Genomic DNA, 12,038 nt, shown 5'->3' on the forward strand with positions numbered 1-12,038 from the left:
ATGGGCAGAAGGTAAAGGCTTCTGTGGTATGCTTCTGGCAAGTTAGGGGGGTTTTCTTTATGGAGATTCCTGAAAATAACTTTAGTGTTCTGTTGCTTAGTTTAAGGTTTCTTTTAAAAGGCAAACCTATCCCACATGACCATAGGGTAATCTGAAAGTTGTTCTCTGCAGTAGTGACATCCTTTCTCAGTGCTCCTGCATCATGGATGTGTTCATTCCAAATGAGTTCCACGGCTACAGTTCTTTGGGCATAAACTTGAGAAATGAATGGTTTCTTTAACAAGAGAGACTTGCCTAAGCATTTCTGAGGCTTCCTTACTTGTTAGCCCTTACATTATGTAACATAAGGTTTATATAACATTAATATTTTTGCTGCACTTTCAAAATACTTCATTTTTCAATAAAAAATAATTAAAAAGCCACAGTCCAGAAAATAAATTGTTTATTTTTCCTTCAGAAATAAAAGTAGGTAGTAATGCCTACAATGTAAAGGGCATACTTTTATTCAAAGTATGAGTGACTGTGGTGATTACTGTTTAAAAAAAACAAGAAACAAACACTAAGTGTTCTCTTGTTGGCTGATGTAATGGTGGTGAAATTAGGTTTGTGCCTTTTTTTGGAATGTTCTGACTTTTTTTGGAATGTTCTGACTTTTTTTTTTTTAATATGCTAGAATTTTTTTCTAGATGGGCAGAGTGTTACATAGTTCTATGTACAGGGTGCTGTTTGATGGTGGAGGGCACTGTGTTCTTGCTAACTTTATAGACCACTTATTCTTCTTATGTTGTGACATGGACTGTAGCCTGTAGCTTAACAGAAAGTAAATTAGTGCAAATTAATGTAATGAGTTTACCCTCCTCTTCTTTGTAGCACAATGGCTGACAATAAAGCGAAGTCGACCAAACCTGTGAATAAGACTCCTCCAAAGTCTCCTTCAGATCCAGCAAAGGACCGAGCAGCAAAACGATTATCCTGCGATTCAAACAGCTCCCATGAGGGAGCTATGGCAGGAGAAATAAGTGCTCTGGAAGAGGCCTTTAGAAAATTTGCCATCCATGGTGATACAAGAGCCACAGGAAAAGAAATGCATGGGAAGAACTGGTCAAAGCTATGTAAGGACTGTCATGTGATAGACGGGAAGAATGTCACAATCACAGATGTTGACATTGTCTTCAGTAAAATCAAGTAAGTTCCCTTCTGCCATCATTTCCTTGTCTCCCCAACATGTTTCGTAGATATAAATAAATATGTAGATATATAAAAAATTATTTTCTGTGGCTTACAGTTGTTGTGAGGCACTGTATGTCTTTGTCATAATCAATCTCTTTCTTGTTCCTTTATGAAACTGCGTTGCTTTGTCTGAAGATACAGCTTTCAGCTTCTGTCCTGCTATCTTAACCTGACTTCAGTGTCACAGGTGTTATGCTGTACAAATAGGTATGATGTCATCAGGACAAATGCAGGCTATTCCAAGAAACATATGTTTTTTTGACTGCAGTAAATGATGTGAATATTTCCTGAAGTATATCTGAATGAAGTCAGGATGTAGTTTTACATCTTGCAAAAACTCAGCCTCGGAGGACTGAGGCTAAAGTGCGATATGAACTAAAATCCATTATTCTAATAATAGTCGTGATGTACAGCACAATATGTACTCAAGTTTAAAGTGTAGGGCCATGCCAAACTGGTGGTAAATTTTTGATGCAGACCCATGGCTACGATTAATTAATTAGGATTATTTCAGTGGTCCTAGCTTATTCTTGTGAGCAGACTGGAGCTTTGGTGAAACTTTCTCCCTAAATTGAAAACCTAGGCAGGCTTGATCCAGAAACTCATCAAATCTAAGGGAAGACATTCAACTGTTCTAGCATATTCTGTATGAAGCCCCAAATAATTTTGTTGTTCTCGCTTTATGTGTAGAATTGGATCATTTTCACCTTCCCCCTCCCCCCGGTATCTGATCTGGTAGCCTTGTCTTTTCTGCTTTTTATTACGACAGTAACTGTTTAAATTGTCTCACACCTCAGTGTGTTGAGGGACATACTTTAAGGAAGGTCTCTTAACTGTACTTGTAGCTTGTAGGAACATTTATTTGGCTTGTGCTACTGTGGTGTAATGCTGAGGAGGACATGCAAACTGAGTTGCTTACAAGGGTAGTTGGGAAAACTTGCGACAAGCACTGACCCTTTAGAGTGCATCAAAGCACAGAAAGGCAGAGAAGAAAAGGCCCCTGATCTTGAAAGGTTGTCCAGTGTAACATGCACAGTTAGAATGACATTACTTGTTTGATTTCATTCTTTCTTTGTTTCTTTTCTCCTCAGGGTTCTTATCTAGGCAATTGAATACCCTATATATGCACACTCCAACCCTGTTGTTCTTGTATCAATCCACTTTCTCTTTGAGTCCCTACTTGTATTTTTTTGGAAGTTGTGTTGCCAGAGTTAGGTATACCTAATATATCAGTGAACTAGCCTATTTGAAATAGATGTTTAGGCTGTAGGATTTTTTGTTTCTTTCTTGATTCTATGATAGACAATGCTGGCATGATATGGCATAAACAATTGTGCAACGTTAACAGATAGAAAGAATTATCAGTTTTGGTGCCTGCTGGGGTGGAAGGAATCCAGTCCTGTTCTGCAGGAATGAGTTGTGAGGTGGTGAGGACCTGAGGCTCAAGGGGAATGTCAGCATATCCCCTTGTTGTTGTTCAGCAGTCTCAGCTCAGGGGTTCTTGTCTCTGCCTCTGTGGGGAGGTGCCTGTTCAGCAGTTTCTCAGACCTTTCTCCTGTGACCGCTGTGAAGTGTTGTCATTTCTCTTGGAAGACGCATGCCATCTTTTCCTCTCTCTATCTAGTATTTAATAGTTTAGAAGATAACAGCATCAAATGCAAAAGCATTTTAATTGTTTATTAATTACTTGCTCATTCCTCACCTGTACCCGTACATTGTCCTGGTTTCGGCTGGGATAGAGTTAATTTTCTTCCTAGTAGCAGGCATAGTGCTGTGTTTTGGATTTAGTAGGAGAAGAATGTTGATAACACACTGATGTTTTTAGTTGTTGCTGAGTACTGTTTATGCTAGTCAAGGACTTTTCAGCTTCCCGTGCTCTGCCAGGTGCACAAGAAACTGGGAATAGGCACAGCCAGAATAGTTGACCCAAACTGACCAAAAGGCTATTCCATACCATATGACGTCATGCTCAGTATATAAACTGGGGGGGGGGGGGTGTTGGCCGGGGAGCAGCGATCATTGCTCGGGAACTGTCTGGGTATCGGTCAGCAGGTAATTGCATGGTCGGCAGGCAGTTGCATTGTGCATCACTTGCTTTGTATATTATTATTATCATTATTATATTGTTTTTATTATTATTATTTTTACCTTATTTCAGTTATTAAACTGTTCTTATGTCAACCCAGGACTGCGTTTTTTCACTCTTACTCCTCCGATTCTCTCCCCTATCCCATCGGGTAGGGGGAGTGAGCGAGCGGCTGCATGGTGCTTAGTTGCTGGCTGGGGCTAAACCACAACACTGTACATAAACATATAACATGTATTTTATATATTCTCTTTTAAAATTATTTTATTTTAAAATTAATATTGCTTAAATGGCAGATGGGGAAATTTACAATAGCTGAGATTTGCTGTCTTTATTAGGAGGGTCTGTTTTTTCATGTGCATGCTTTCAGTAGGTATACTTCCACTTTTTCTTAAGTGTTGCGTTGGGGTTTTTTTACATTTTTATTCTTGAGAGCATATGTCAGCAATTCTTTCTAGTCTAGATCACATTTATTTCACATATAGTATTTTAAGATTTAACAAGGAAGATTTAATGTCTGTAGTTACTCAAGTGTTAGTAATATACTATAACTTAGGAGGCTTATGCAGAGGCTGAGTATATAGGGTTTCTCAAGCATGTTCAGACAACTGGTTTTCCTTGTTTTCTCTTTTGCTTCACATTTAACCCTAAGCTAAAGGATAGTGATAGATTTGGTGATGCATCAAAACAGGCATACTCACAAAATAAACTCGTACTCATTTCCATTTTAGAAGCAGCTTTTTCCCAGCAGAGCACTAAGGTTTTTTTGACAACCCAAGTTTTTCCTCATCTGTGTTGAATGAAAAAAAAATGAAAACACTCTAAAAGAATCTCCAGCTCCCCAGAAAGTGCAGAGTGCTGTTTCCATGCCTCAATAAGAGTTATGCTTATGCGTATCAGAAGGCTCTGTACCTCACTGTTGGTTTTGGGTTCTTCAGCTAGACTGTGTCTCACAAGAGGGACTTTGGCCTGGGATTTTTATGGTCAGCCACAGTGGTTCAGTGAGATGGGGCTGGTGGATCTTGGCAGTTGTAGTCTGGCCACAGAACACACCCAAAGATAAGAAGATATGTTTGTCATACCCAGCTACAGTTGCCATCTAGCATTGTGGTAGAACTTCCAAACAGGTTTTCTGTTGGGTCTATTACTGGGAAGCCACCGTGTTTAGCACGGTTGGTTTTCTAGCGGGCTATACTTACAGTTTATGACAATGGCACATGTTGTTCAAACGCTAGAAAATAATTAATCTGGTAGAATTGTTCTTTGGATTTATGAATTACTATGTTTTTGTGTATAAAGACCATGTTTTTCATCTTGCTAACTCTCCCAGGCTTCATTTATTGTTCTGCTACAGATACTGGCAAAATAGGTAGAAACTATGTGTTGCTAGTCAGGGTAAAGTAACAGGGAAATTAGTAACAGATATGTTTACCTAAGAGCCACTGAAAGACAGTGTTTTGTTCTCTGATTGGTAACTTTCTCTGCTGCAGGAGAGATTTTATCAGCTCAGTCCTGAGAAGTAATGAACGTTTTTTGTAGACTCAACACCCCCCTCTCCACCTCCACCAAACCAGGTGAACAAAACTTTTAAAAGTTTTGAATAGTCCATGATACTTCTTCAAAGCTGGAACTATGTGTCTGTCTTTCAGAGGTTAGTTCATTTAAGGTTAAGTTTATGTTGTTATAAAGGTTGAGGAAATTCTGATGAACCTTTGTTACAAATAACAAAATAAGTGTAGAATGCTGTTTTCCTTCTGCATGAGAATGTCAGGTCAGAATGAAGTGTACTTTTTGTCTGTTTATCTTGCATAAAAGGTCCACTGAAGGCCTTCATGCAAGCACAACATTTGTATGTATTTTAGGATAAGAAGAAGGAATGGTCTAAGGCAAAGAATGCACAGTAGTAGACATGAAAGAAGAATTACTAGAATTGCATTGTTTGGTAAGAGAAGATGTAAACTGGGTGATCTCCCTGCCCACCCCCGCTTCCCGAAGTATTTTTGTTTAACAGTAATTTGTAGGTTCTTAAGGGTCTCACAAATCCTTCCAGTTTGGTGGTTTGTAATGTAATTTGTTGTGTCTTAAAAATTGATTTAATAGATGTCTTTTTCTGCCCTTTTTTTTCTTTTTCTATTTTAAAAGCTTTCTGTTGTCAGCTCACAAAATACAAGAAATTAAGCAGCAATGAATTTTGCAATGGAATTACTTGAAATGAAAAGCCAAAGCCCACTCGTGAGAGTAGGAGTGTATGAATATTTATAAGTTGCATCCCTAGAGATCAGAAGAAAACCACCTACATTTATGCCAAATATTTGGATTGCATCAATACAGTTGGGATAGACTGCCATTTCTATAATTAGAAAAGTAAATTTTTTTTTAGGTTATAAAAACATACAGTAAAGACATCTCATACAACATTGGTATCTTTCTATGCATGTTGCACCTGGAAAAGCAAAAGAAATTGTGAAGAGTGAATTACAAAGTTTTACAATGTCTTATGGGATGAAATCTATTAAAAATGCCGCAAAACCAACAAAAGTGTATGTAACTGTAGTAAGCTTTCCTTACTGTATTTTATAGTTTCACAGTCAAAACTTGAGATGTTTGACTCTCTTCTTCGTATGTTCATTGGACTGCATACAACAGTAACACTGTGGTTGCAGGGTAAATTTTCATTTCAAAGCTAGCTCCTTGCTTGAAGTTACATAAAAATCTCTTTTGCTAATTGGTATCAGGATAGCTTTTTCTCTTTAAATGGCAAAAATGAAGCAACCCCTTCTCTGAAAAACCTGCTTATATCATTGTTTAAAAAAAAAAAAAAAAAGCAGCCTTGAAAATTACTTTGTAGGAAGTAATTTTTTTAACTGGTCCCTAAATTCACTGCCATACTTGAAGACAAGGGTAAATCACAATCATATTATATGAGAAGAAAAGTTTTCATAAATTTCTGTATGTGAAATTTTCATGACAGGACCAAAAATCATATTTCACCATTTTTGTAATGACAATAACGTCAATTTCCCTGTAGCTCAGGCTTCTGCTAAAATACAGGGATTTAGTATAAATATCTTGGTAATATTAGATCATTCCAAGCATTCATTTTTCACATACTATCTGAACCTTATATAGACATCTTTCTCTTACGTCGTGCAAATTAAGAGTGATAATGCAATCTGGGTCTGCTGAATTTAGAGACATACAGCTTGCAGATATGCAATAGTATTTGAAAATGGATGGTTTTCATGAGAATGGGAATTCCATGGGTATCTTTTTAGTAGCAGAAACAATTGCCTGCCTTCTTGGAAACTTTCCTGATTAACTGGCTGTTTCTTTTATGTTACTCTTCCAGAGTTGCAAAAGTTTGTAGGCTGTGTCTTGTACTGAGCTTGCAGAGTGCAAATATGGGTTTAGTGAATCTTGTTGCCTTGGAGGAAGCAAGCTCATTGGTGACACAGGAGGAGGGCACAGAAGTGTTCTGCATTTGGTATGAAAAGCAACTTGTGGCTGCATTCTTCTTCTTAATCCAGCAAGACAGTGAGACACAACAGTCTAAGAACTTCAGGGTTTTTGTATTAATGACAGCAGATTACCCCGGAAGAGTAGATGTTACTGATCTCTGACCAGCATTCTGGCATGTTGCCTCATGAACTTAAATTTCTTTGTTTATTGGGGTCAACAACTGCTCTGGGAAATTTGATATGTTAGCTATGCCATACACATACTCCACTTGTTGTATGTAGTTAATATCGTAATAGTAATAGCCCTGATATAAATACTTCTGCTCTTATTTTAGAAATGTTACCACTTGGCCCTGCAAGAATATGGTTTAAGCACTGCCATAAAACTGCTAATTATATGACATTATTAGATAGAAAAATAAAAATATTTCTGTTTACACTGGCATGTTACTATGGTTGCAGGCAGGCCTGGGTGACGTCACGCCTTGGATCCATTGTGAGCATTTATTTAGGTAGTTGTCTCCATGGAAACATTTGTTTGTTTTGATGTTACTATGTGTTAAATTTTAAACAAATTTTTGTGGTTCTATACTGGATTGTTATTGAAGACTAGTTAATCTACAGAAGCTTTGTAAATATACCTTACTTCCCACCCTCTAAAATATTTTTGGTGAAAGATCAAGTAAAAGCATAATTGTCCTCTCAAATTCCATTAATAGTTTCTTATGTTGCTTTGACATGTTTTCTTGTTGCTGAGGAAGCCATGTGTTCTAAAGGCCAGAAAACTCTCCTCCATCTTTTTGAGAAAGGAAGGTTTTGTTCCCATGGAGAATCTTCACAACACACTTTATTGTGGCCTGACTTCTGAGCAGTCCCACCCATACTCTATCCTTAGTACATCTTGCACAGTCAGCTGTTCAGCCTAGTTCCCACAGTCTGGATCAGTCAGGTCTCTACAGCAGTGCTTCCACCTGAGACCAGCTGGGTCTTAATTCAGCAGGAGTTCACCATTGCTGCAAGACTGGAAGAATTAAAAGAGATAATGTTTGCTCTAAGCAGCTGGCAAGATGGTTCTTGGCAAGAATGAGTACAAGCTTTCCCCATTTGTCAATTATAATATAATTGTTGTCTTTTTTTGTAATTGAACAATTATGATACTTCTTGCTTTCTTAATATAAATAGATTAATATATAATTATATATCTTAATATTAAGATATTAATAAAATATATTTGAAAGGAGTAGTACTTTGACACCTGCACTCATTCAAAACAAATATCTCTCCATGAGGTTTCTGTGAAGTAATTTGTATTTAACAGTGGTTTTACTGAAGCTTCTCTTAAATTTTTTAAATATGTAAATAGGTATGAAGTGGTCTTTATATATAAATGAAGCACATAATAGTTGTGTTTTACTTCCTGACTGGAGAGTTTCTTTCAATAGTGACATAGGATCTGATTTGTGTAATCCTACTTGTTACCTTGTGTACTTTAATATGTCTGCATCAGGAAATAAGTTTTAAGTGGATATAGAATGGTATGCAGAGCATAATCTGTGCTAATAAATCTCTACCTTCCAGGCAAATGTGAAGTAGTGCAGTTATAGATAGAAGGTGTTCTTTACCACATCATCTATACTTTATTTTAATTGAAATTAAGATCCAACTTCCTTTCTTGTCCAAGAATCGAAATGTAATGTTGCCTTTTGCACTTTATCCTTGAAAGGCTTTTTATTTAAAAAAACCAAAGCAAATCTTCTCCCCATTCTGCCAAGAGGCATAAATTCTAAAAGTAAAACACTGAGAGAAAAGATGGATTTAGATTCACTTGCTGTTAGGCAGGCTTGTTTTGTGCATGTAAAATGGCTAAGTTCTGTATCCCTAATGATGTATGCTGATTATGATTTTAAAAACACCTTTTTATATGAGTAGACATCACATGAAAATCTATAGATACACTGGTGGGTGATTCATTTCCCAGCTGATACAGAATGCTGCATGGTATCATACACAGTAATATAGAGCAGCTTGCTTGGTATTTGCTACACTTTGTGGCATATGCCACTTGGGGACTGCAAGGACTTCTACTGGTTTAGAGCAGAAGTAGGGCTCTGGTATGAGATCTTATCGTGGGGTTTTTTAGCCTTTTTTTTTTTTTTTTTTTCCCAAGTCAGCCTAATTTCATCATATTGCACCATCATTTAGAATTCCCTGGTTTTTGTTTATAAAAGCAACTATGTGAAGTCTATGGTAGTTACAAATTTACCTCATTTTACTGATTAAACAAGCAAGTATTTTCTACACTGTTAAACATCAGTGTAGACTTTGCCTCTTGTTTTCCATGGATTGAAGTAGAAGATGATTAAGATTTAAAGGACAAGGTAGACAGCCTTGGCTGCAGCAACCAGGTGACTGTAAAGTTTAAGATCCTGAGAGGAGTGAGCAAGATGAACAACAGAATTACAAACCTGGACTTCAGAAGGGCAGATCTTGGCCTGTTCAGTTTCCCACAGGAAACTGCCCTGGAGGGCAGAGGGGCCCAGGAGAGCTGGTTGATCTTCAAGACAGCTTCCTCAGAGCACAAGAACGGTCCATTCCCATGTGCAGGAAGTCGAGCAAGCATGGCAACAGGCCAGCATGGATGAACGTGGAGCTTCTGACGGAGCTCAAACATGAAAAGGAAGTACACAGGAGGTGGAAGCAGGGAGAGGCTCTGTGAGAGGAATGTAGCCCCTGCATGAAGGAAGCGAGTGAGGAAAGCCAAAGTTCAGCTGGAGTTGAGACTAGCGAGGGAGGTGAAGGACAACATGAGAGGTTTCTGTAAGTACACTGGCAAGCAAAAGTGTGGGCCGACTGCTTGGTGTGGCAGGGGACCTGGTGGCAAGGGATGTGGAGAAGGCAGAGATACTCAATGCCTTTTTTGCCTCCCTTTTCAACCGGTAGGGCTTGTCCTCAGGGTTCGCAGGTCCCCGAGCCTGCTAGCAGAGTCTGTGGGCGTGAAGCAGTACCCACAGTGAAGGAAGACGCAGTTAAGAATCACTTGAGCCAATGAGACTTACACGAGTCCATGAGACCAGGTAGGATGCATCCAAGGGTGGTGAAGGAGCTGGGCAATGTCATTGCAAAGCTGATCCCTGTCATCTTCAAAAGGCCATGGTAGTGGTGGGAGGTTCCCAGTGACTGCAAAAAGGCAAACGTCACACACATACTCAAGAAGGGCAAGAAGGCGGATGCAGGTAACTACAGGCCTGTCAGCGTACCCTCAGTCCCTGTGGAGGTTGTGAAGCAAATCCTCTTGGAAGCCCTTTCTCAACACACAAAGGACAAGAAGGTGATTTGGAACAGCCAGCGTGGATTTGCTAAGGGCAAGTCATGCCTGGTCGACCTCGTTGCTTTCTCTGAAGAAATGCCTGGCACTGTAGGCAAAGCAGTATACCTTGATTATGGCAAGGCCTTGGCCCCAGTCGCGTCATCACCAAATTGGTGAGGTATAGGCTGGATAGCGGGCCGACAGTCTAGGAAGCAGTTCTGGAGGTCGTGATGGACCACCAGTTGAACATGAGTCAGCAGCAGTCCTTGGAGCGAGTGAGTCATGGCAGCAAGGGAGGGAGCCGCATCCTGGGCTGCATGAGTAAATGTGTAGCTAGCAGGTCTGGGGAAGGGATCCTTCCCTTCTGTTTGGCACTAGTGAGACTGTATCTGGAGAGCTGTGCCCATTCTGGGGCTCCCCTGTGCAAGAAAGAGTTTGATACACTGGAACAAGCCCAGTGCAGGGCCACCAAGATGGTCAGGGGGCTGGTTGTGGTATATGATGACTGTGGCAGGAAAAAAATATGTATGTTTCTTTATGTTCCTGCATAAAGGATAGAAATTAACTTGCTGTTCTGAAGTTAGAGGGGAAATTTTGTAGGAACAGAGCATGTGTATATGTATGTACGTTGTTTGACTCATTAAAATAAGGACAGGAGCGAGAAACCATCCATCTTGTAAAGAAGATTAGTATACCATAAATGTTGTAGTTCTTGTGTTCTTCCCATTATCTAGAAATTTTAAGAGGACTATTCTACAACTGAATCGGAACAAATGTCATTGAAGACTGGTGGTAACATTAAGTTGCAGAAAGATTCCCCAACGCCCCAGCTGAAAAAACCCCGTGAGCCTGTACTATCTTCCCTATTCTTTTTCATCTTCACCACCCATAAGAATATAAAACTCTTCCTCAGAGAAGTGTTGGCACGTTGTTTTCAACTTTGTGGAAGGCCGTGTTAATCGGGCTACTAGACGCCATGATTTGTAGTTGCTTGGAGTCTTGAACTGCTTGGGAGCTGGAGTCTGGGGCTAATATTACAGAGGAGGAAAAGAAAGGGTCACTTGTAAATGCTAAGTGTACAACACCTGATCTGCCCTTTAAGGCTGTGCACTACATGGTCTTAGCTTGATGGAGTTAGATCTGGGCCAGGCAGGTTTAACTTACTAATTTGAAATTGTTCCTGGAAGTGATGTCACATACACGTCACCTTCTTAACGTAGTTTGGTCGAGCTCTAGCCGGACTACTAGTTGGTGAGATGTTCTAGGTGCTATATGCAGAGTTAGGACTTGCGGTGTTAAAGCACCCACGTGGTGTTACTGGCAACTACTCCTTTGAAAGTCGTCACCCTGATTAATGAAAATGGTGTTACTTACTACTTTCTGGCTTTATTGAAGTAGTGTTGCTTATCGTTTTCGTGTGTGTGTGTGTCTGTGTGTTTGTGTGCATGCTGAACTGAAGAAACATGACTGAAATCCAAGTTTTTCTTTGAAGCTTGATCTCTGTTCCTGACTATCTGCAGGTTGTTTTAATGCATATGCATGTATTCCCAGGAATTAAAAAAAAAAAAAAACCAAAAACATACAAAGCCCAAAACAAACCCCCCAACCCCAAAAAACCCTCTTTGGTATGGAGTCCTGGTATAATCCCCAAAAAAGAAAAACTTTCCCTTTGAGAATTTTTTTTTTTCCCCCTTTCATAGTCAGTTTTAGGTTCTCATTCTTTACAAAGGTTCTGGATGTTACCAGCAAATAAATAATTTTTAAAATCTTGCTAAGATTGCCAACATTGGTGCTGATTCTTAAGGCTCCCAGAACATTTTAATTACATAAACAAATCTCTATGGCAACCTTTTTTAGGAAGAAATGCTGTTAGATACTAAAGTTTTATGGTTGAAAGAGCAAATACAGAAAGCCATTCAGTTTCAGTGAGGAATTGAGGAAGGATGATTACAGTTGA

The 12,038-nt window shown here is 39.1% G+C and overlaps 1 protein-coding gene across 1 annotated transcript in view; it reads left to right on the forward strand.

Annotated features, from left to right (window-relative positions):
* The first annotated feature begins 874 nt into the window (after nt 1-874).
* TPPP (tubulin polymerization promoting protein) overlaps nt 875-12,038 on the forward strand; it is a 60,322-nt gene continuing 49,158 nt past the window's right edge. Inside the window, exon 1 of the mRNA XM_075705923.1 lies at nt 875-1,185. Within this exon, the coding sequence (XP_075562038.1) occupies nt 875-1,185 (311 nt within the window). The remainder of the gene's footprint in view (nt 1,186-12,038) is intronic.

Source organism: Pelecanus crispus, chromosome 2, assembly GCF_030463565.1.
Source record: "Pelecanus crispus isolate bPelCri1 chromosome 2, bPelCri1.pri, whole genome shotgun sequence".
In the NCBI taxonomy this organism is placed as follows: domain Eukaryota; kingdom Metazoa; phylum Chordata; class Aves; order Pelecaniformes; family Pelecanidae; genus Pelecanus; species Pelecanus crispus.